At 39.2% G+C, this 24,064-nt stretch overlaps 3 protein-coding genes across 3 annotated transcripts; all 3 read right to left on the bottom strand.

Moving 5' to 3' along the window:
- Positions 1 to 1,004: 1,004 nt before the first annotated feature.
- Positions 1,005 to 1,589, bottom strand: LOC138894817 (uncharacterized mitochondrial protein AtMg00810-like). The gene is made up of 2 exons (XM_070179547.1): positions 1,332 to 1,589; positions 1,005 to 1,280 (listed from the first exon to the last, which is right to left on the bottom strand). Exons 1-2 carry the CDS (start codon positions 1,587 to 1,589, stop codon positions 1,005 to 1,007), a joined length of 534 nt encoding a protein of 177 aa, XP_070035648.1.
- Positions 1,590 to 1,921: 332 nt separating this feature from the next.
- Positions 1,922 to 3,886, bottom strand: LOC138894818 (uncharacterized). The gene is made up of 5 exons (XM_070179548.1): positions 3,371 to 3,886; positions 3,013 to 3,231; positions 2,809 to 2,931; positions 2,610 to 2,708; positions 1,922 to 2,503 (listed from the first exon to the last, which is right to left on the bottom strand). Exons 1-5 carry the CDS (start codon positions 3,884 to 3,886, stop codon positions 1,922 to 1,924), a joined length of 1,539 nt encoding a protein of 512 aa, XP_070035649.1.
- Positions 3,887 to 5,676: 1,790 nt separating this feature from the next.
- On the bottom strand, positions 5,677 to 12,498 carry LOC104116365 (uncharacterized). The gene is made up of 9 exons (XM_009627202.3): positions 12,375 to 12,498; positions 10,092 to 10,613; positions 9,266 to 9,379; positions 8,946 to 9,155; positions 8,743 to 8,835; positions 8,322 to 8,576; positions 7,139 to 7,252; positions 6,553 to 7,028; positions 5,677 to 6,153 (listed from the first exon to the last, which is right to left on the bottom strand). The coding sequence occupies exons 2-9, from the start codon at positions 10,566 to 10,568 to the stop codon at positions 5,901 to 5,903; spliced, it is 1,992 nt and encodes a 663-aa protein (XP_009625497.1). The 5' UTR covers positions 10,569 to 10,613; positions 12,375 to 12,498; the 3' UTR covers positions 5,677 to 5,900.
- Positions 12,499 to 24,064: the final 11,566 nt, after the last annotated feature.

A 24,064-nucleotide genomic window follows, 5' to 3' on the forward strand; every position in this document is an offset into this window, starting at 1 on the left:
CGAGACAAAAGGAGAAGTTGCTGCCATAAATTTCTTGGGAGTAGAGGTTTTGCGACTCCTATGAGAGCCAGTGCTCGACTGAGTTGGAGAGGAACCAGTAGATGGTTGTGACTCTAACTTAGGGTTTGGACTAGATAGTGTAGGGATTTTAGGTTCTAGCACTGGGTTTCAATGGGTGATGACATAGTGGGGGTGATGCTTGGAGCAGTCTGAGTCTCCAGATTTTCAGACATGATAGAGTATAGTGAGAGTTTGATGGAAGAAAAGAGTGTTTGGTTTGAAGGAAAAAGAGAATTTTTGGCTTTGATGTGAACAGTTATGATAGTGACCGTGAGAGAGGTTATTTAAGAGGGGGGCGGGTTCGGTTAGGAACAGGTATCAAGTTGGGTAGACGGGTCGTTTCATAACGGGTAGGACGCTTGAGTTCCAAAAATAGAAAGAAAGGAAGGATTGACATTTTAATGATGTGGCACCATTTCAGCCGTTAAAAAGATGTGGATGAGAGTACATAGAAACTACTAACATGTGTCAGAGGAACCAGGTTTCCTGACCGATTTTGTAAATGTGAACTTCATCCTTTTGACTAAAATGTGATATCGCTACTTGTTTGCTCTGTAATCGTCATGTGTGTCTACCTGCAATGGTCTAGAGATGAGTTAGACTTTGCTAGAAAATACTTTTTAGCTATTTTACCTGTACATTTCTTTCATAGCCAATCATCGAGGGACCATGTCCCTAGCTAGACTTCATCAACCCTAGTGCCAAGCGATTCTTTTCAAAGTACTCTCTGCTCAGTGCTTTGGTGAAGATATTTGCAATTTGATCTTTTGTGCTGCAAAACTTTATGCAGATGAGCCCTTTCTCAACATTGTCTCTGAGAAAGTGATGTCGCACATCAATGTTCTTTGTTCTCTTATGTTGAAATGAATTTTTGCCATGTTAAGAGCACTAGTGATGTCACATAGTAAGGGCACACAATCAGAAAATACACCGAAATCTTCTTGCTACTGCTTGATCCACAACAGTTGAGCACAACAAGAGGCAGCTGCCACGTACTCAGCTTCAGCAGTTGAAAGGGCCACTGGGTTTTGTTTTCTTGTGCCCCACGAGATTAGACATGAGCCCAGAAAATGTGCCATACCAGAAGTGCTTTTCGTATCCACCAGATAACCAGCATAGTTAGCATCAGCATACCCTATTAAGTCAAAGTTATCTCCTAAGGGATAGTAGAGAATCAGGTCCTGCATTCCTTTGAGATACCTCAGAATTCTCTGTGCAGCCTTCAGATAAGACTCATTTGGATTGGATTAAAACCTGGCACAGAGTCCCACACTGAAAACAATGTCTGGTCTACTTGTTGTGAGATACAGAAGTGACCCAATAATGCCTCTATACATAGTCTCATTTACAGGAGAACCAGGTTCATCCATATCCAGGAGAGTGGCAGTGGTAATAGGTGTATCAATGATCTTTGAACTCTCCATCTCAAATCTCTTCAGAAGCTCTTTGATGTACTTTTGCTGACTTATCATTGTGCCCCTAGGAGTTTGCTTGACTTGTAGACCCAAGAAGAAATTCAATTCCCCCATCATGCTCATTTCAAACTCATTTCCCGTGAGTCTTGCAAATTCCTCACACAAAGAGTCATTTGTTGCTCCGAAGATAATGTCATCAACATAGACTTGCACTATGAGCAGGTTCCTCCCCCGTTTCATGCACGAGGAGCTTGCTTCAGTCCAAATAATGCCTTGTCAAGTTTAAACCCGTGCTCAGGATGCTCATGGCACTCGAAACCATGCGGTTACTTGACGAAAACTTCTTCTTTCAGAAAGCCATTCAGAAATGCACTTTTGACATCCATTTGAAACAATTTGAATTCTATATGAGATGCAAATGCAATAAGGATTCTGATGGCCTCCATTCAAGTAACTGGAGTAAAAGTTTCATCATAGTCAATTCCTTTTGCACATGCATCACACACCTTGTGATCTTTGAAGCTTGACTTAGGCAATCCACGAACTAGGTCCTTCCTGACCAACTTGTTCAGCCATGTAAAACTTGCATGGCCCAACCTTCTGTGCCATAGTTTAGTGTCATCATCCACAGCACTCAGACACGTGAGATCCCCATTATGTAGTGACTCAAAATCAGCGACATAGATGTTCTTGTATATTTTTGCCATCAGGATCACATCACCAGTTACAAGATTTGTGACTGTGCAAATTTTTGACACAAATTCCACCTTGTTGCCTTTGTCGCAGATCTGCGAGACACTCAACAAGCTGTACTTCCTAGCATTCACGTAATACACATTTTCGATTGAGTGAGTGGGAGACTTTCCAATTCTTCCTACTCCAAGAATGTATCCCTTTTTGCCATTTCCAAAGGATACACTCCCTCCTTGCAGGGCTTTGACTGAAAGAAAATCATTAGTGCTTCCAGTCATATGCTTCGAGCAGCCACTATCTATGTACCATCTTTGGTTGCTTCCTTTCATTGCTCCCTGCAAAAGAGAATCAAAGATTAGACTTAGGAACCCAAACAAGTTTGGGTCCCTTGTAATGTGGAAACGGGTGAATCAGGGTTCTTTTTGTCCAAGCAGGCAATACACGTTTGTTAGATGAGGGAGCAGGTTTTTTTGCAATAGTTACTTTTTCAGCAAAAACTTTGTTTTTCTGCTGGGATTGGAATCTGACTTTATATGTTTCCTTGAAATGTCCAGTGTTACCACAGTGAGTGCAGATCCAGTTATCGGGAACAGTAACGTACTTGCCGTGTGGGTTGTAAAGGGTTGTTTCTTTTTGGAACCCAATTCCCTGCCTGTCCCCCCTCCCCCACCCCCTTGTTCGTATACATAGCAGTGATTGCATCAGAGGACCAAGTCCACTTAAGAGATTTTTCTAGGTCACTCTTCACTCTGCCTAGATCTTCCTGAAGTTATCTGTTTTTCTCAAGCTCAGCACACAGACTAGATTTCACTGATTTTAGCTCATTTTCAAGCCTAAGGTGTACCTCACTCGCAACTTCCTTTCCCTTTTGAGTGTTCATAGGCCTACTTTCCCTTCTTAGTTCCTCAATTATTTCCTTTAGGTCTATAACTACTACCAATAGGTCATCTCTCTCATGCTCTATATTTGCAATTCTCTTAGTCAAAATATCCTTTTCCCTTTTTAAACTCTCAATGGTCTCTCTTAGATCAACCGCAACCACTACTAGATCATCTCTCCTATTCTATTTCTCCCAGTTCAGTGGTTAGCGCATTTTTATCATTAATGAGACTGTGATAAGTATCAATTAAAATATTAGCCAAAGATATAAACTTCTTTTGAGAATAGGATTTCAGATTTCTTTGAACATCCAAAAAGTTTACCTCATCTTCATCGTCATCTTCCTCATCCTCATCTGATTTAGCCATTAGAGCAAATATGAAATCATATTCAGCTGCTTCACTTTCTACTGCCATCATAGAGCTGTCACCTTGATCATCATCATCTCCAGACTCGCTGGAGGAGTCTCCCCATGCAGCAAGAGCTTGTTTCACAACACTGTCATCGGTATCTTTTCTCTTGAACTTTTTGTCAGGAACCTGGTTCCTTTTGACTGCTTTGTCTGTGTTGTGTTTGTACTGATCTTGCTTAAGGATGGGGCAATCCTTGATGAAATGTCCTGGTTTCCCACACTTATGACATAGGTCATAGCCTCTTGGCTTGCTAGAGCTGCCCCTTTTTGGAATACCTCCATTTTTGCGAACCATTTTCTGAAATCTCTTTGTCAGGTAAGCCATGCCGGCATCCTCACCACTTGAGTCATTTTTGTTTGTCTTGAGGACCAGGTTCTTCTCCCTTTTGGGCTCTTTTATCTCATTGTCCTTCTTCTTCTTCTTCATTTCATAAGTTTTCAGATTACCAATGAGTTTATCAATGGTCAGCTTCTGCAAATCCTTTGCCTCTGTAATGGCATTTACCTTGCTTACCTAGGAACCATGTAATACACTAAGTATTTTCCTGACAAGTTTGTTCTTAGGAATGATTTCTCCTAGTGAGTGAAGCTCATTGATGATAGAGGGGAAGCGAGTGTGCATGTCCTGAATGGACTCGTCGTCCTTCATTCTGAAGAGCTCATACTCAGTTGTCAACATGTCGATTTTCGACTGCTTGACTTGAGTTGTCCCTTCGTGCGCTGTTTGAAGAGCTTCCCAGATCTCCTTAGCACTCTGACAAGCTGAGATGCGGTTGTATTCATCTGGTCTGATGCCACAGACAAGAATCTTTTTTGCCCTGAAATTTTTCTCAATAGCCTTTCTGTCAGCATCGTTATACTCTTTTCTCGTTTTTGGTACTGTAGTTGTTCCCTCATCAATAGTTTTCATGGGAACAAAAGGTCCGTCACATATTATATCCCACAACTCTGAGTCCTCAGCCATGATGAAATCATGCATTCTTGTTTTCCACCAACCATAGTATTGGCCGTTGAATCTAGGTGGTTTGTACGTTGATTTCCTTCTTCGAAGTTTGGTAGAGCAGCTATGAGGATCCTTTCTAGGTGTTAGCCTGATAGAAAGAACCTGCCCTGATACCAATTGATAGAATTTAAGGGTCCACCAAACTATATCGAGAACCAGGTTCTCTATTAGTTCCCACAGAACACACGCACACTGTAGTAGGTAAATGACACAAAGAAATTTTACGTGAAAAACTCTCAACTCACGGGATTAAAAACCACGACCTACCCTTGTAGGATTTAAACTTCACTACTGAGCAAACTTTAGATTACAACCTATTGTAACCTGGGAATTAACCTCTTAATCCCTCACTAACTTGTAACAACTCTATTACAAGCCACTTTGTAATAACTCTATTATAAAGACTTACAACTCGATTAACTCTAGCCAAGACACAAACACAAGGCTTATGATTTTACAAAGATTTCCTACACAATGCTTCTAACTAAGCTAAGTAGGAATTACAAGTAAAGTATTTTAAGAAAGGTGCAACACAACTAGGGACATGTAATGACTCAATACATGAAATTGTTCCTTCGTTATGTTGTTCTTTGTTCTTGATGCCCTTGAGAATTACTTGCAAGATTGGCACAGACTTGAGAGAAAATGCTTGATCGATTCTTGAATGTGCAAGTGTTTTGTTTTACCTTTGCTTGATGTAAATAACTCATTTGTGACATCACTTGAATGATGTAAGCAAGTTAGGTAAATGGCATTCCTCATAAAGTTGACTGTTGCATTGTTACGTGTGCAGGCAAGAACTTTACAGCTGTGGGGAGTTGACTTGTACAGTCACCACTGGAACTGGTGGCCATCTGTTCCCTCTCTTGTTCCTTTGATTCTGAAGAGTTGAACCACGTCACCGAACTGAGACTTGTTGTTCTTTAAGTGCTTGAGGATGTGTAACAGGTTCCTTATCTGGTTCTTATCATTAAGCTTGTTAGATCATCAAAACATAACAGAGATACATATAACCTATCATTTATAATAATTGAAAGAAAGAAAACCTTAACTAGCGTCCGCTGGCCCCATGCGATGATAATTCTATCACTCCAAATTAAACCATGTGGATTTACTCGTAAGCACTGCAGTGCTTTTAGGAAGCACCAGTTTAAATATCAGCTCCACGTTGTCGCACGTAATTACAATACTTGCAAAAAGTGTGCCTCTTCTAGTTTTTCTCTTTCCCAATAATTCAAACGAATATCTGTATCGCATAACCAATAGTCTTTCTTTGCAAGTGAAGTTCTAATATTTCAGTCAAAAGGAATAAACCAAGCAAAATAAGACGGACAAATTAAAATGTTACAGGTCAAATTCCCCTTCCTTTCCTATTGAAGAAGTCTTTTACATTCCTACCATTATGTTAAATTATGTTAACAACCCAATCATCAAAAGTTTACCCGAATTGCCTTGCAAATGAATTTTGGAATGCGATGCAAGAAGTCTGTTGTATTACAGCTTCTGAAACATTTTGTTGAAAAACTTGAGGAACATAAGGAGCTGAAGGGCCAGAGTAGTAGTTGTGTATAACAGTACTCTCTTGAGGTGGCAGCATTTCTCGCTCTACCCGCAAGTACCATTGGTAATTCCTGTCATTTAGCCCCATGAGATGCTGCTGCGAAGGGACCACGTCTTGCATTGATCTATACCTGCCAAAGTGATTATTTAAGATAGCCCTTCTATATTTATTAAGTTTGAAAATGGACTGGAAAATGAAAAACCGGTAAACAGAGAAGCAATTTTTATTCACATAGAATACTTGAGGCAAACTCTTAAACATGGGGCTAATAGTCCAGAGTTCAACTTAATACATGCTAAAATAGTTGCTTTAACAATACCAAAAAATTCAAACACAAAAAGATAATTGAAGAGAAAAAGGTCATTGTGCTGAATGGCACCAATTGCAAACAGCACAAAGTACTAGAGTCTTAATATTAAGAAAGCAATTGAAAACCTCACCTCTTCCGCCCCACAACTTCCAAAACTGAAGACAACAATAAATCCTCACAGAATTTAGAAAAAAGAAAAGAAAACAAAGGGCACAGAACCTGATATGTGGGTCCCATATATCGGTGACATATGGTTGATGAGAATATGCATGACTGTGAGCAGTCAATTTCTGATGCTGCATATTATCCACGAAATCCGTGGTTCTAAGCCATCCATGCTGAGCACTTTGGAGTTCATAGACTGGTTGAGACTCCATAACAGGTGGAGGATGACTGTGCTGCAATCTGGTCATATATGGATCATCTGCAGAAACGGACATCGGGGGGTACCTAACCTGATGTTCCATATTCCAAGTAGAAATTCTATTTGGAGGTGGGACATTGGCCATTGATGAACCCACTTTTGCCTGGGGATAGGATAGCACCTTAACCTGATCTTCCACAGCCAATGTGGGCATAATCTTGGGCATGCCAACATTAGCCAAAGACTGGTCCACTTTTGCCAATGGATGGGGCACAGTTGCTGCTGTTGCTGATCCAGTCAGTGGACGAAATAAGGATAATAGAGTCCTCACCTGTATGTTTAAAATTCTCTTTAAAGAACAGAAAGTGGTAAAGCATTTGTAAGACAACTACTTGTGTGAAATAGGTTGGTACCCCATATCTAAGAAAGAAACCCCCTTACTTGACGACCATTTAATTCAGGTTCAAACTTTCTGCCAAGATAATTGTCCTTGATAGCATATCTGAAAGAAGCTTCTGGCAGGGGAAGACATTCCTTAAAAATTTGAAATTTCACCTGAATGAGAGCAATAGTAACATGAATCTTAGTAACTAGTTGCACAAACCAATTAGGTGGAGGAAGTGATTCTTGTAAATTCAAATAACCTAGACATCAAATACGTCAAGAATACCATTATGAATACCCAGTAGCTAAATTAATACCTTGACAGCCTACAACCTACTGGAGCAATAAAGGAATCGAAAACAAGGGAAGAATAGCCAAGTGGTATAAGATTAGTGGTTTGAGTCACCAAGGGAGCAAAGTGGGAAAGGACCATTGCTGGACTTCGGTTAGGGGTTTTGGGGTAGACAAAAATGCCCTTTAGGTAAGTAATCCTTGCATAGCAATTCCTTCATTATTAATCACTGCATAACAGTTCCTTCATTACTAATCACCGCATAATAAGTCTCTTCATTATTATTCATCGCATAAACAATCCCTACAGCTATAATCCCAAATTCCCAATATAACTAGTACACCAAACGACCCCTAAGTTCAGTAGTCAATTACAATGTCAGGTGTTTGTTGGGACTTGGGCTAAATTCTGCTTGTACATGATTATACGTTCTATGTTCTGGTCTACTTCTGAATTTTACTCTGAAAAGAATTAGATAATTTGGCGTCTTAGGCCAACAGCACCCAACATTGTAGGAACTATTCTTCCATGTGACTAACAATATTATGCTACAAACTTACACTAAAGACACATAAGAGTAGACAGAAGGATGTAGAATTAATTAGCAATGACTTTCTACTGATAGTTACAACATTACAAAAAAAAAAAAAAAAGGATCACGTGGAATAGAGCCAAATAAAGGAACATAAAGTATGGCTCGGAACTTTTCCTTTTTTTTAGAGAGAAAAAAACAGAACATTGGTGAAAGAAAATTCTTGAATAATACACATACATGCCAAGCTTGAGGGCTTAAAAGACAAGCAAATCATAAACGCAAGCAGGACAAGTTTAAATCACATTGAACCAGAGAGTTCCAAACCCATTTCTTACTATCATCATGTATATTTCAAATCAAGACCAACAAAGAAGTGGCCACAATTTTAAATAACTGACAGCAAAATGATTTACCTGTGCTGGAAATTTGCCTCCAAAAGCAAGTGGTTCCAAGTCTATTTTTCCAGTGGATGTTGCCTCATACACGCCATATAGAAGCTTCAACTCGAAATCAAAGAGGAAGAGCTTTGTTCCTGGCTTAATCTTTTCTACCGTTTCCTTTTTGTTTGATCGAAGCCCAAAAACACGGAATCTATAACAATCAAGTTTTGTATTTCCACCGCACAAAAATATGAAACCAGAAAGGAGATCCAGTTGGTCAGACTCATCCTGCAAGATCAAAAAGTACACATTTCAAAAACTAAGAAATATAACAGAGTGATTTAGTGTATGCTTTTGATTGCCGCAATGATGCCAATAAATAAATAGCATGCTTATTTTGTGACAGATGGATAATGCTTTAAATGATGATAGAAGGAAGAACAAAAAAGAGTACCTGGGTGTCCTCAGATGAATCGGTTTCTACATCATCACCAGTATTTTGCTCATCTATATAAGCAGTAGACAAAGGCGGTTGCTCAGATTCATCCTGCAGTGAGGGACCAGTACATGAGGCTCTACAACGGGTGGAGCATGAAAGTGCTGCATTCTGGTAATATATGGATCTTACGAAGAAATAGGTACTGACATATACTTAACCTGATGTTCCTTAGCAAAAGCAGTATTAGTATTTGGTGGGCAAACATTGCCCATTGATGGACCCACTTCATGAGGATACGGCAACAACTTAGCCTGATCTTCCATAGCCAAGACGGGTATAATCTTTGGCACGCCAGCCCGTGGATGGGGCACAGCTGCTGCGGTTGCAGATGCAGGCAAGGGACGAAATAAGGATAATAGATTCCTCACCTGTATATTTCAAATTCTCTTTAAAGAACAGAAAGTGGTAAAGCATTTGAAAGACAACTACTTGTGTGAAATAAGTTGGCACCCCATATCTAAGAAAGAAAACCCCTTACTTGACGACCATTTAGTTCGGGTTCAAACTTTCTGCCATGATAATTGTCCTTTATAGCGTGTCTGAAAAAAGATTCTTGCAGCGGAAGACATTCCTTAAAGAGTTGGAATTTCACCTGAATGGAGAGAGCAACAGAAGTATGAAGCTAGTATCTACTCACGCAAACCAAGAAGGTGGAGAAAGTGAATTTCGTCAATTTGAAGAACCTTTACACCACACCAATTGGTGGAGCATCGAGGTGCACGCAAGCTGGCCCATATACTACCGTTAATTAAAAAATAAAGCCTGAAAATATCTGAAATAACTAATTGGTTTGAGACGTAACAATCTAATAAAAGCCCGTAAGTATCTGAAACAACTACCTGTCCTTGTGACTACAACCACAATATGTTACAAACACACACTGACAAAACATAAAAGTAGACAGAAGAATGTACTATAAATTAGCAATGGCTTTCTACAGTGGATAGTTCCATGAGATAGTGACAACTAACTGAAATAAATGCATCACCGGCCTAAAGCCAAGTAAAGGAAGATATTTATCCCCCAGAACTTCCTCCTACCAGGACAAGATAATGTTCTCATCGAGGCCTAAGCACTTGTTCCAATGACTTGGAAAGATTGGTGAAGAGAATTTTTGAAAAATACACATACATGCCAAGCTTGAGGGCGAACACAAGCAAATCATAATTGCAAGCAGGATCAGTTCGAATCACGTCAACCAGAGGATCCCAATCCCATTTCCTAAGACATCATACACTTTTTATATCAAGACTGACAAACAATTGGGCCAGAAAATTAAACAACTGACAGCAAACACGATTTACCTGTGCTGGAAATTTGCCTCCAAAAGCACGTGGTTCCAAGTCTGTTCTTCCAGTAGATGTTGCCTCATACACACCATATAAGAGCTTCAACTCAACATCAAACAGGAAGAGCTTTGTTCCGTGTTTAATCTTTTCTACAATTTCCTTTTTATTTGAACGAAGCCCAAAAACTCGAAATCTGAAACAATCGAGTTTTGTATCTCCACTGCACAAAAATATAAAACCAGAAAGGTCCTCGAAAGTTTCCCCGTCTTTCTCTTTATCTTGTGAGGCAACTCTACCAAGACTAGAAGCAGGGGCTGGATAAACAGCAGGAGCAGAGACTCCTGCTGAGTTATTAATAGGAAGAAAAGCTTGATTTATCACAATACTTGGCTTCACCTTTGCAGCGACCTTCTTCTTTTTCTTCATCATAAGTTTCTTTGTATTTGATTGACTGAAATTTTTCCCTTTCTTTTTCCACTTCTTGCCTTCCATCCCAACTATGAGTGAAGTTGTTGCTTTGCAAAGGAAAAAGCACTCCTAAAATGCATGTGTACCACAATGAGGAAAACAGAGGGTCATATTGAAGAAGCAGGAATGTATACGCCTATACGGAGAACCAATGAGTTTGCAAACAACAGTAATGGGGAATCATATACTGGTACCGAAGAAACTGACAAAAATAAAACCTGCAATCTTGAAAAGACATATGGAGCATGTGTCGGGACTGCTTCTTAAGAAAGTAAGTACATCCTAGATCACTTTTTTTTTTTTTTTTTTGATGAAGTAAGATAATTTCATTAAATGGCATCAAGAAGATGCATAGCAACACTTTTCTGTTATCTGCTATAGGAGCAAATTCTCTGACTTTTTCTTTCTTTTGGATCAGTAAGCAAAAACGACCATTTCTATGACTTGAAGATCTTATTTCTAAGAGTTGATGTAGGAAAGACAGTTCTTATTGACCAAATACAAATCACCTAAGGTCCTTGGAAAGTTATAATAGACCAAGATTATCTTGTGTGCATTTGTTCTCTGAAATTGGAAAATGTCATCAGTCTATGTTTAAGCAAGCAGCTCATAGGCTCACTTATAATTTGAAAAGTACATTTTAGTAATCCCTTTTCCAGCAAAAGGTAGGGAATAGTGTTTTTTTTCTTTTTCCCTTTGTCTTCTTCCAATCGCCAACATTTGAAGAACCCAAGTACCAACACTAAAATTAAGGAGAGTGAGGCATTTGGTGTAACTTAATTATGAAGCTTGTAAAAATATTTTACCAATAATATTAGTCAAGCTACCCTACTAGCAAGAATAGAAAGGAGATTAAATAATCGTATTTATAGATAGTTGATCCATTATATTCCCACTTTCCCAAAGTTTTCTTAAAAAGAAACTGCAAACACAAGAATTTGCACTGGTAACACGTCGTCAAGAAAGGGGACAACCTATATACGCCAATAAGATATACAAATTGATCCAAAATTCATTGCCGCTATCTTCGCTATTATGAACATTAGCGAACTCAAAAGAGGCAAAACGAAGGAAATGAGCAATAAGAAGCTTAAAATTTTATATTTTTTATCAGGAAACAGTTTAAAATTTTATTAGTGCACCCAAGGGAGTGACCTCGTAGTCGAGCTGTAATAAAGACCATGAGAACCAGAGTACAAATCCCCGGTAGAGTTTTTTATTTTATTTTAAATGTAGGTGATTTATTCTCATTTATATAAGCTTTGTGGGCTGATTCAGCCGATATTTGAGGATACAGTTAGAAATAGTCAACATGCATACAAGTTGACCCGAACACCATAGTTAATGAGAAAAAGTTTTGATTTTTATTAGTGTGCATAAAGCCGATATATACATAGATTTGCATTACCATTTTGCTATAAAATCAGTCCCATCATAACCCTCATAAAGAAATTGGAACAACCAATGTCAAGGTAAAATCGGAATAATTCTTTCCCTAAAAAGAAAAAAAGAAAAAAGCAAATGTTCATGCATCAGGATACCTAAAAACACAAAAAACCACTTCAAATTCCGAACTCAGTTATACTTAAAGACTACCGCCGAGAAGGAAAGAACACCGAATAAGAAAGTTAAAGTCCAGAGCGAAAAATCCGAGCAACTCAACAGAATCAAAAGTTCATGCATCAAAAAACTAGTTACGAATCCCAAAAATTAGCTAATTACTGGGCGACTAACGGACGAATGGTAGTTGATAGCTCAGTCAAATCTAAACATGCATTCCGTATATATTAGTAGTGATGAAGCTAGAAATTCGGGCGAGAGAATGCATACCGGCGAGTAGGGAGCAATGCTTCTGCTAGTGAGAGTGAACGATGGACTGAATTCGGGCGTCCCTTTCAATGAGCGCTGTTTCGATTTCCTTGTATTCTTTTGTTTTGTGTAGAATCTGTATATACCTATATCTAGATGCTATACAGAATACGGTATGTCGAAGAAAAACTGTTAGGGGTCGTTTGTTTTGATTAGGCTTATTCCGGGATAAGTTATGCTGGGATTAGTTATGTTGAAATTATTTTTTATTCATTATTTGGTATGTTATATTAAAAATGACAATTGCATAATTTCTAAGAAAAAGGTATAAGTTATCACGACACTAATTATCCACCTTCTACAAGGTATAAGTTATCCCAGTACTAATTATAATCTCGGAATAACTTATACCAGGTTTGCTAACTAAATAAAATATTAAGGTGATATTAAATTTTTATACCAGCATTATAACTTCTTATACCCCATACCAAACGACCCCTTAAGAGGGTAACAATATGCTTCATAATACACGAATATCAATTATATTAGTAATATTTTATAAGATACATATGTAAATCAAAGCATACGAAAATTTTTATTTTGTGTCTCACACAACTGATACTAGTTGTGTGATGTTTCTTTTTTGTCTCATAATTTTGTGGATCCAACAGTATAAGATATAGATCTACAAATTTGTGAAATAAATAATGTCAGTTGTGTGAGACACACCATAAAATTTTTTACGAAATTACAAAATATTACTTGTTATGTCTATCTTATAAACATTTATAATTGTGGGCAACTTTGGAAGTGTCTTTAGGCGAAATGACACAATACAACATCAATTTCATGGAAATTTATATTCATCACAAATCAAATTGATCTATCACCAACTAACCTCCAATTTAATGTATATTTTTTCCTTTAAGGTACTAATAAATACGTATATCAAAATAGATGTTATTCACAAAACAATTGAGAAAATTGCCGGTTTTATGCTTAATACTCTAAAATTTTGATTATTACAATATTATTTAAGTGAAATGAGATGACCATGTAATACTCAGTTATCACTAATTCATATATTAATAATAATACTTCTATTATTATCTCATATTTCATCCTGCATAAAATACTATATATATATCCGTGCACAGAGTATATGTATTAATTATAAGGATATACAGAAAAAAGTAATCAGACAAAGCATAACTAATACATCGTCGACTTCATGGAATGTTATAATCATCACAAATCAAATTGATCTATTCACCAACTAGTCATTAAATTAACAAAAAGCTTATATTTAAGAAATAAAATTGTATATCAAATAAATATTGTTTACCCGTAAAACGGTATAGTTGAATTTGTAACGTGTTTTATAGACAAGCGAATCGATTCGATCCCAAAATGCTAAATAAATTAAATAAAATGCAAGACTTAGCGTTGGAATAGAGATAAGACGGCAAATAACTTGGTTCCGAGAGCTTTCGAAGGCAGTAATATAAATATCAATAGACAAGAAACAAAGTATTGTTGAGCTTTTAAATAGTATATAGCATAAGTTTATCAGAAAATTCGTCCCCTTACAATAGTTGTTAAAGCCACAATTTATAGTTGTACCTAGGGAACATGGTCCTAGGATCAAACCCCTCTTAAATGACATTTATGAGGGTCATTAATGAATATGTAACGGCATGCTGTGAATGCCAAAATTCTCTATAACGGACTGTGTATTTAATACTGCAGAATATTCTTCATTGAATGTTACCGGGTGGCAGATATTCGTTTGTCTTCATTAGCCATACTCCCTCCGGGATCATCCCGGTGACAACTTGTGATGTCCACAACACACTTCTTTAGAAGATATGATACGGTCGTATGCAATAATAATTACCCAACTATGAGTCGGGGTCAAATCCACTAGGAGTTATGAGTGGTGTTAGGAGTATATATTTGAAGCAAGCAAATGGGTTATCTAAGATTGCACTTCCACAATAAGATTTTGTTTTCTATTTCTACTGTTACTCTAATGAATGCAAGCTAAAGAAAATAGATTATAGATAAATATTTTTTTTGAGGTTTTTCCAATTTGATTAAAGGCCTAGTGATGTGACCATAACCTAGGTGTTTGCCTAGTGGGATAAAGATGTTTATACTTGTTTTGTTGATTGGGGTGTATTATAGCTCTCAACTCCACGTTATCCACTCAATACCTCTCGGTCAAAGAGTGATTTTGCCCAATTTGGCTTTCTCGAGTCCAAATGGGTATCAACCAAAACACTTGATAAGAGCTCAAGTCGGGTTTTTACTATCTCTAATTTGAACCCTTTAATTAGGTTAATCAATCTCTCAATTAACCAAATTCTTTGTTAGCTAAGTTATCCTAGACTAGGTCCCTCTTTCTCAAGTAGAGACTAAGTCAAATAGGCATGAATTAATATTTGCAAGCACTAATTCTAAAATTGAAGCATGAACTAAGTTAAATAATCAACATCCAATCATAAAGAAGCATAAAATTAATCACCCATAAGGTTTACACACTAGGGTTGGGTCACAACCCTAGTAAAAATCTAGCTACTCATAATGGGATTTGAAGAAAATAAAGATGAAAAGCTAATTAAACTCATAATGGAAGATTAAAATAATAACATCTAATGTTAAAATACTCAAATAAGCTAAAACTTCCTAAAATAGCAAAGAGAAACGGCTACAATAGCTTTGTATGTTCAAACTTGACCTTATTTTGTGAAACTCGTCTATTTATACAGGGCCAAAAATCACGGACAAAAATGCCCCTCAGGAGGTTTTGTGGCCGCACAATTTCGTGTACGGTCCGCAGATTTCTTCACTTGGCAGGAAGGTGAGTTTTGTGGCCGCACATTTCTGGACTACGGCCGCGAGGCAATCTTCTGTGGCCGCACAATTCTTGTGCGGTCCGCACTTCATAAAGGCTCATGGACCTAGTCTTTTTGCATACTCTCTAATCTTTGACTCTTAAGCCAGTTCTGCGGTCGCACAATTCATGTGCGGTCCGCACATTGCTGAAAGTTCGGTTAGATTATTTTTCTTAGTTTGTGAGCCGTAGATGGAATTTTGCGGTCCGCAATTTATTTTGCGGCCGCAGAATTCCTTCTGCGGACTGCACATTTGTGCTTATGCGCCCTTTATTGCCTTGTACTTCGAAACACTTCATTTTGAGTCGGAGTTCATCCGGGAGACCAAACTTCCAGCATTCCTGCAATCTACACAATTTCATTAGTTTCAGGAACACAATTCAATATTTTCGGACTAAAACATAAGCTAAAAGATGCTAATAAGCAGTCAAAATACCCACTTATCAACTTCTCCAAACTTAAGTCTTTACTTGTCCTCAAGCAAATAAATTAGTTCTCACCTCCAAAAGTTAAGGGTCATTTCAGCGAGTCACATGTGAGCCATCCACACATCAGTTGGGACCAACAATTACCCACACTACTTATGTATTATCAACAAGGCAACAAGTTAAACATTTAGGCACATATAGTTCTAATGTGACATTTGAGCTTCAAGAATTGACTTTACTTATCAAGGACTCTTGCTCTGTCGTGTAGGTCATGGTGCTCCAAACTCTTCCTCATCTACTTTCCATTTGCCTAGCTCACTTAAGAAATTTAGCACTCAATCCAAAGATTTATGAAAGGTTCACTCATCTCTCTCAAGAGAATGTCACAAGTATGGCTTCAAGTACCATAGGCTTGCCCCTCATGTAGATCGCCACTAATGTAAGCTCACTCGGTTTGAAATCAAGTAGGACTTCTTTCGGGATATAATGAAGACTTTTGGGTTAGGGTAGGATACCGTATGGATAAGTGATTACACCTTTCCTTAAACATTTTATCTTTTATTTCTCGGCTCACACTTTGCCAATTCTTAGAGGCACTTTCTTTTCATTGGGGACTAGAGAGACTTATCATCACTATTTCTTGATCATTTTATTATTTTTCTCCCTTTTTGATTTCTCCATGTTTTGGATCATTACCCCTTTTTGAATCCCTTCAACCCTTCCACTTATTCATTTTTTGCAACTTTCCTTTTGTTCTTTTCTTTTCTTGCCTTTTCTTCTCATAGAGATCATTTTCTTTCTCTTTTTGTGCCTTGATACCTTTTTCAAGTTCCTCATCTCTCCCCCAAACTTACTTTTTAAGCCATTTTATTTCACAAGAGTATTAAGGAAAGCTCGGGTGCCAAGAGAGGGTCACAACCAAACGGGTAAAGGCTTGTAACACGGTTATCAAATGAGATAGGCTAGAGGCTCAAAGGGGTTGACTAGGGATAATGATATTGGTTGGCAATAGAAAACTCAAACGGGGTAAGGAGAGCCTACAATCACTTCTTAAACCAAGCAAAACTTAGGATTTTGCCTTGAAACACATTCGGGGCAAGTTCTAGACCCTTCACACGGATACTTGGACTAACAATAATTCATCTCACCCCTCACATAACCAAATTGTAAATGAGGACAGAGTCGAGGGCCCATAATGACCACATTCAAGTTTAAAGAATATTATGGTCCAATTAAACCACTCTATAATTGCCAAAATCAACATAAGAGTCACAAAGTCACTAACTAGAGTTATTTCTTTCAAAAACCTTATTTTTAACCATAAGCACGTAGTTAAATGTGTTGGTGCCAATTGAAGCATGGTTGACTCTTCGAGCATGACTTAATTAGGTCTTTTTATTCATTACTACTACTACTACTATTGTTACCTAAATACAAAAAAAAAACTCACTCATTCTCTTAAGAAGGTTGTCACGCCATCCATCGTTAGGACGAGTTACCCAGTTCATACAATAACTACCTTTGGAAAGAACCGTGGCATTAAGAAAACTAAAGGCTTATTATCTACTAAAATATAAAAAGAAGCTACTAAATAAAACAAAGAAGCTACTAAATTAAATAAAGAACTAATAAAGAAACAAAAATAAATAAGCTAATAAGCAAAAACTACTGAAGATAGAATGAATATACATAACGAGAGAAAGAGAGAGAATATATTTACATAATAAGAAAAGAGAGAATAATATCAAGTTATTACAGGCCAAATGTCTCAAAATGTATCAAATATAATAAATAAACTCCACCCCTCCCTCCCCCCGAATAAAGATAAACATTGTCCCCAATGCTTAACAAAATAAGAGTAAAAGAAGGGAAAGAGTGAAGAAAACTCCCTATGGCTCCTTGGACATCTCTGTGTCCCCAGCAATATCATCGCCCTTAGGCTTAGCCAACTGAATCTCATCATCTTCAACTCTGGGTGTGGATGGATTGGCGAACATCTGATGCACTGCCTCAGTAGTGTCGGCAACAAGGTTTGGCTCTTCACACTTGCCAACTGGTGCCATCGGTGCAGATAGTGATGTAGGATCTGGGACAGAATTGCCTGGGTCAAGCAGCATGTCAAAGGGGAGATCTCCGGCTGTAGCAAGCCTGGTCACCTGTCTCCGGAGCTTGTCCACTGACTTCTTGCTGGCCTGGAACTTTCTCGTCTTCTTTTCTTCTTTTCCCAGCTCTTCGATCATTGACCCGTGTTGTACGAAGGTAGCCATAACAGTGTTCTGGTTCTCTAGGAGCTTCTTCAATGTCTCTTCAACTGTTGGGGGAAACTGAGGTGCCTGAATAGAAGACTGTACTGCAACAGTACTAGATAAGTCAGACAACTTTGCAGTGGCTGTCTGTATCCAGTTGTTAAGGCTCGCCAATGTTTGGGAGACTCGCAACACAAAAAGCGGGACAGTAGGCATAGACACTTGCTTCAAAGTCGAGGTGGGAGTTGTGGCAGGAACTGCAGTAGGGGTTGTGGATGATGGCAGAGGCATAGCTGCAACACAGGAGGAAGGTTCGGCCGAAGTGGATGGAACATCAACTGCCTCAGCAGCTACCATAGTTGGCTCATCAGACTGGCCCGTAGTGGTAGGAGACTGAACTTTCTTCTTCGGATTGTTCACATCCATCAGTGAATACCAAGTAAAAGGCTTCTCCGACTTCGCCTTTGTGTCATAATCCCTCGGCTCTACCCTTGCATCCGTGAGATATTCTGTAATAGTATTGGAATACGGGTAGGACGAGTCATCTTTCTGAGCAATCACTGAGATGTTGGCCGACATCATGACACCCACATTGATAGGGTACCCTACCATAATAGAAGCAACCAGAACTGCCCTATGAATCGGAAGGTAAGTCTTATTCTGGCTCGGGTCCAATCTGCTGCAGACAAAGGTTTGCTACCCCTTCGCCTCAAAACTCAAAGTGTTCCGATGGATAGGACTCCAGCGGCAATCCATGGTTGTGGTGGCCCTGGTGCTACTAGAATCTTCGCTAACCAAGGTCGGGTTGCATCTCCCAATACATACTTCTCCAAATATTCCTTTGGCTCAACATCTTCGAAGCCCAAGTACGTGTTGAGTGTATGCTGATCAAATCTCACTTTTCAATTACGTACTTTAGTCACTTTTGTCCCTTATTTGACGTGAGCCACATTGGCATAGAATTCACGGACCAGGTACTCTTTGGCGTCCACTACACTTTGAGTGAACCACATCTACCCCTTGCGTTCCCTGAACTGTCTCAACACTGTTGGGTTGTACCTCTCCAAATCTTTTAACTGAAACTGTCGCTCAAGAGTTAGCGACCTCACTGGACACCATGTACGAAAGCTGGTGAAAGCGGCCAGGCTGACAAAATGGTCCTCCCAAAACTCTTTCTTCTTTGATCTTTCAAGACCAGATGTTGTAGCATCTCCCCATCTTCCATCAACGGGGATATCCTGAACTGGTTATCATGTGCCTCAGGGACAGGTGTAGCTGATGGCTTAGAAGCCTGACTAGCATTCTCCGATTCCTCGAAAGTGCTATGAGATGAGGACGGCTCGCCTCTGAGTTAGTATCTCCCTGGCGGCATTGACTGTATGGTCGGCTGCTCCTGAACAGATGCTGAGTTGCCCTCTAATGCTTTCCTAGACGGGACATATGAGCTTGTGTCGGAGAGATCTGCACCTCTCCCCCTACCGGTTGTAGCTTTCTTTGTAATTGCCTTTTGTTGGCCAAGGGGTAAGGCACTCTTGCCTCGACTCCGAGAAGGTTCACCTCTCCCTTTAGATATGTCGCCTCGTCTCCTATATCGAACCATTGTCTGTATCAAGAAAAGACGATTATTAGTTGCAATTCAATGTTCAAACATACCCAGGATACATGCTAGTAAGATATAAACCATAAGACACAGTGAGGGTACACAATCAAATCATGCTTGCAGGAAACCAGATCTTCGGTCCGCATAATTTTCTTGCGGTCATAGATGATGTCTTGCGGACCACACAATTTTGTTTTGCGGCCGCAAAAGTTGAGTGCGGTCTTCACAATTCCACTTGTGGCCGCACCTCATAGACCCAACAAATGCCAACTCTTTGATGACAGAGCATTGTCTGATGTGCATCCGTAACACAATTTCTGCGGTCCGCACAATTAAACTTGCGGTTGCACATTGGAGTCTCAAAGTAGGGACTCTCTCATGACAGTAAAAGTGCATTTCTGTGGCCGCAATGGGAATTCTGCGGTCCGCACATTTTACCTTGCGGTTGCGTATCCCTTCACTAATGCTGCCCTAAAATCAATTTCTGCGGACTGCACGAATTCAGGTGCGGCCATAGAATTCAAAAATTACGAATAGTTCAGTTGTTTCATTCTAGATTTTTCAATTTCGTGCACAATTTGACATGGCAACATCATAAAATCATGAAAATAGGTTAACCCAGTCCCCATAGAGCGTGTATTATTTAACCCATTACAGATTTACCCCCACATGGATACACAATTGAATTCTAATGACAAATGGTCTAAAAATAACTAAAAATCTACAAATTAAAACAAAAAGATTAACAAGAAATTTAAGCATACCAGATGAGTGAGTGTAATGAGTGGTTGATCAAGGATGTTGTGTGCGTGGATAAATAAAATCACCAAAAAATTTCAAGATGGCACTATTTCTATCCTTAGAGAGTGAAAAACGTAACAAATGCCATGTTCCTCTATTTATACTAGTTGGTTGGCTAAGGGAAAGAAGAGCGAGTGCGGTCCGCACTCTGTTACCTGGTGACCTTAACTCAGCATCTCATAATCTGCGGCCGCAGATTTCCTTTTGCGGTCGCACATCGGCCTTTTCTCTAACAGAATAAACTTCAGAGAGTTGACATTTTCACTTTTACTGCAGCAACCATAAATGTGCGGTCCGCACAAATCAACTGCGGTCCGCAATTCTTGCAACACTTGGCTAGATTTCTATCCACAATTCCTGTAAGTCACACTCGGCCTTGTAGCACACTTCGAATCAAGTTAGCACAAAAATAACACCTAACTACAAAAGAAAAAGGAAAAGAAACATAGGTTGCTTCCCAAGAAGCGCCTGATTTAACGTCGCGGCACGACTCAGAATACCATCAATGGAAATGAATGACCGCCATGACATGGCTATCTCCAACATTTCCCAAATAGTGCTTTACCCGTTGACCATTGACTCGGAATACTTCATTAGTTTTGTTCTTCAAGTCTAATGCATTAAAAGATGTCACACACACAATTTCAAAAGGACCACTCCATTTAGACTTTAGCTTCCCGGAAAACATCCTCAACCTTGAGTTAAACAACAATACAAGATCGCCCACATTGAACTCTTTGTTTCAAATATATTTGTCATGAAGATATTTCATCTTGTCTTTGTACAAGGACGAACTTGGACTTGTACTCGTAAGTTCAACATCTATCTTTTCCTTGATTAAAGGTTTTTTCATGTTGTTACTGATCCTCCTCTTTTCACTATTTCAGTAACTTGGTAGACACCACTAAGGGTCGAAGGTTTGGACCAGTAGGTCCAGAAGATTTTTGATATTACCATGCATGATACCGCCGGTTGAAAGAACTGACCCTTAAATATATATGGAAGGCCAAAAATCATGGTAAGTTGATTCTTGAACTAATCTTGTTTTTACCTCACATATAAGAAAGTTGGCTAACTTCTCTTTCCGTCGAATTCAGGTCTTCCATAAGGCTCTGTTACTGTCCCCGGGGAGGAGGTTTAACTGATCCCACAGATACGGCGAGGTTGTTGCAGAAGGCCTTCGCTCGAATGGGAGCCATTAGACTTGCTTCCGATGAAGGTGCTTCCTCTTGGAGTCCTCGACTGGAGAATAAACAACAGAAAAGGCGACGCTCCTTTATGACCGAGGGCAAAAATAAAAGGGTGAAGAACATCGCGCCCGAGCTAGCCACAAACATTGTGGTAATTGATAATGATGGGGAAGCCAGTGATGAAGGGGCTTCCCTACAGAGGAGACAGCGACCTTCATCAGCTCAACAAACTGATCAATATAAAGAGCTTATAAACCCAATCAAGGACGATGCCCAAGCACTCTGGGGAGAGTATGCCCTAGTGGTGGATGCCGATTCTTTTTTTCTAGTCCCAGTTGTCGCTCTTAGTACTATGAGACTGAGTACCGGGTCTCTTCCGTCTTCAGTTGATGAGCAACCTACAACCAACACTGCCTTTGCCACAACTGCTTCTCATCCCACTATACCATCGACTTCATTTCCTTCCACACCAATCATGCCTTCATCACCAGTACCTACTACACCACCCTCATCGGCCATAGACACCCGAGAGGAGGATGTTCCTCCTCCCCAGTCCCCAGACCATGGGAATTTAGGGCACAACTATTCGCCCCCTTCTTCGTATCCTCAAAGAAGGAGGAGTGTCGCCCTCTCGGTCTCTACTGAGTGTCATCTACTGTCTCGGCCGGTGAAACTTGCCAATTACATGAAGCCGCTGGCTTCAGAGAAAGATAAGAATAAAATACACTCTCTTTCGAATGAGTGTATGATAAATAATGCCATGCATAGCGCATCAACGGTATGGTACTCGTTCTTTTTGTTGTTTGTTTTCCTTTGATTTGTTATTGAAGAATTTTTAACTTGGATTTTTACTTCATATGCCAACTTCCTTGCCTCCGAGGACCTTCAAAAGTTGATCCTTGATAAAGAAAAACTCATATCTAAGCGGGATCAACCGTTGGCCGAGCGGGATCAAATTGTTGCTCGCTTCTTGGTACTGGAAGCCCAAGTTGCCGAAGTCGGTGAGTTGGAGGCTCGTTTGCAACAGAGAGAGCAGGAGGTGATAGACCTTAGCCAAGAGGCCTCTCCTGCTAAATGTACAATTTAAAAAGGCCCATGGTAAATGGACTGATGTCCAAAATATCGTTCTTGATACTGCCAAAGCGAGGTTGTGATCCTCGTCCACTCTGCACTCAATAGTGAGTGAAAACGGTTGTTGGAAAAATAGTACCCAACAAGAGTCGGGGTCGATTTTCACAGGGAGTTTAATATGGGTGTTAGGGTATACACTTGATGGGAGTAAATGAAATAACTTAACTGCGCTTCCAAACAAGGGATTTTGTTTTCTACTTCTAAATTAACACTGACAATTGTAAACTAATGAGAAGAAACTAGAAAGCGGGTAATTATTTTTGTTGTTTTTATCAAATGGTTAAAAGGCCTAGGGATGTAACCTACACCTAGGTGTTCGCCTAATGGGTTAAGTACGTTGACACTTATTTTATTGATCGGGGTGTATTATAGCTCTCAACTCTAAGTTACCCAGTCAATACCTCTCAGTCATAGAGTGATTTTGCCCAATTTTGGCTTTCTCAAGCCCAAATGGGTATCAAGCTAAATAGTTGATATGAGCTCAAGTCCGGTTTTCCCTATCTCTAGTTCAAACCTTTTAATTAGGTTAATCAAATTCTTAAATAGCCCAATTTCTTGTTATCCAAGTTTTCCTAGACTATGTCCCTCTTTCTTAAGTAGGGACTAAGTCAAAAAGGCATGAATCAATGTTTGCAACTATTAATTTTAAAATTAAAGCATAAATAAGGCTAAATAATCAACACCCAATCATAAACAAGTATTAAATTAAATACACATAAGGTTTGCACACTAGGGTTGGGTGACAACCCTAGTAAAAGTCTAGCTACTCATAGTAGAAAAATAAAGAAAACAAAGAAGAAATACTAAATAAAGCCAAAATATTAAATTAAAATGATAAACTATGATGTTTTAATCCCAAAATGACCAAAAATTTCCTAAAATGGAAAATTACAACGGCTACAGCTGCAGAACTTCAAAACTTGACCTAAAAATGTGATTCTCGTCTATTTATAGTGGCTCAAAATTCGCTGACAAAATGCCTCTCAGGAGGTTCTGCGACTGCACAATTCCATGTGCGGTCCGCACATTGCTTGAATATGCAAGGAACTGGATTCTGCAACTGTACAATTTGGTCTGCGACTGCGATTTAGCTTCTGCGACTGCGATTTAGCTTCTGCGACCACACAATTTATGTGCGGTCCGCACATTAGGCAAGGCTTCAAGTCTTGGTGAGTTGCACACTCTCTGAACCTTTTGAATTCTTGTCAGTGACCATGTTCTATGGCTGCACAAATTGTGTGCGTTCTGAACTTCTACTTCAAGTACTGTTGGTCTTCTTCATCAGTCATGCGGTCTCTAAGGGAATTTTGCGGCCCGCACTTGCTTTTGCGACTGCATAAATACTTCTACGGACTGCACTTCTTGTATGTTGTGTCCCTTCTTGCCTTGTGAGTCGAAACACTCATGTTTTAGTCGGA

The sequence above is a fragment of the Nicotiana tomentosiformis genome, chromosome 6 (genome assembly GCF_000390325.3).
Source record: "Nicotiana tomentosiformis chromosome 6, ASM39032v3, whole genome shotgun sequence".
NCBI classification, from domain to species: Eukaryota; Viridiplantae; Streptophyta; class Magnoliopsida; order Solanales; family Solanaceae; genus Nicotiana; species Nicotiana tomentosiformis.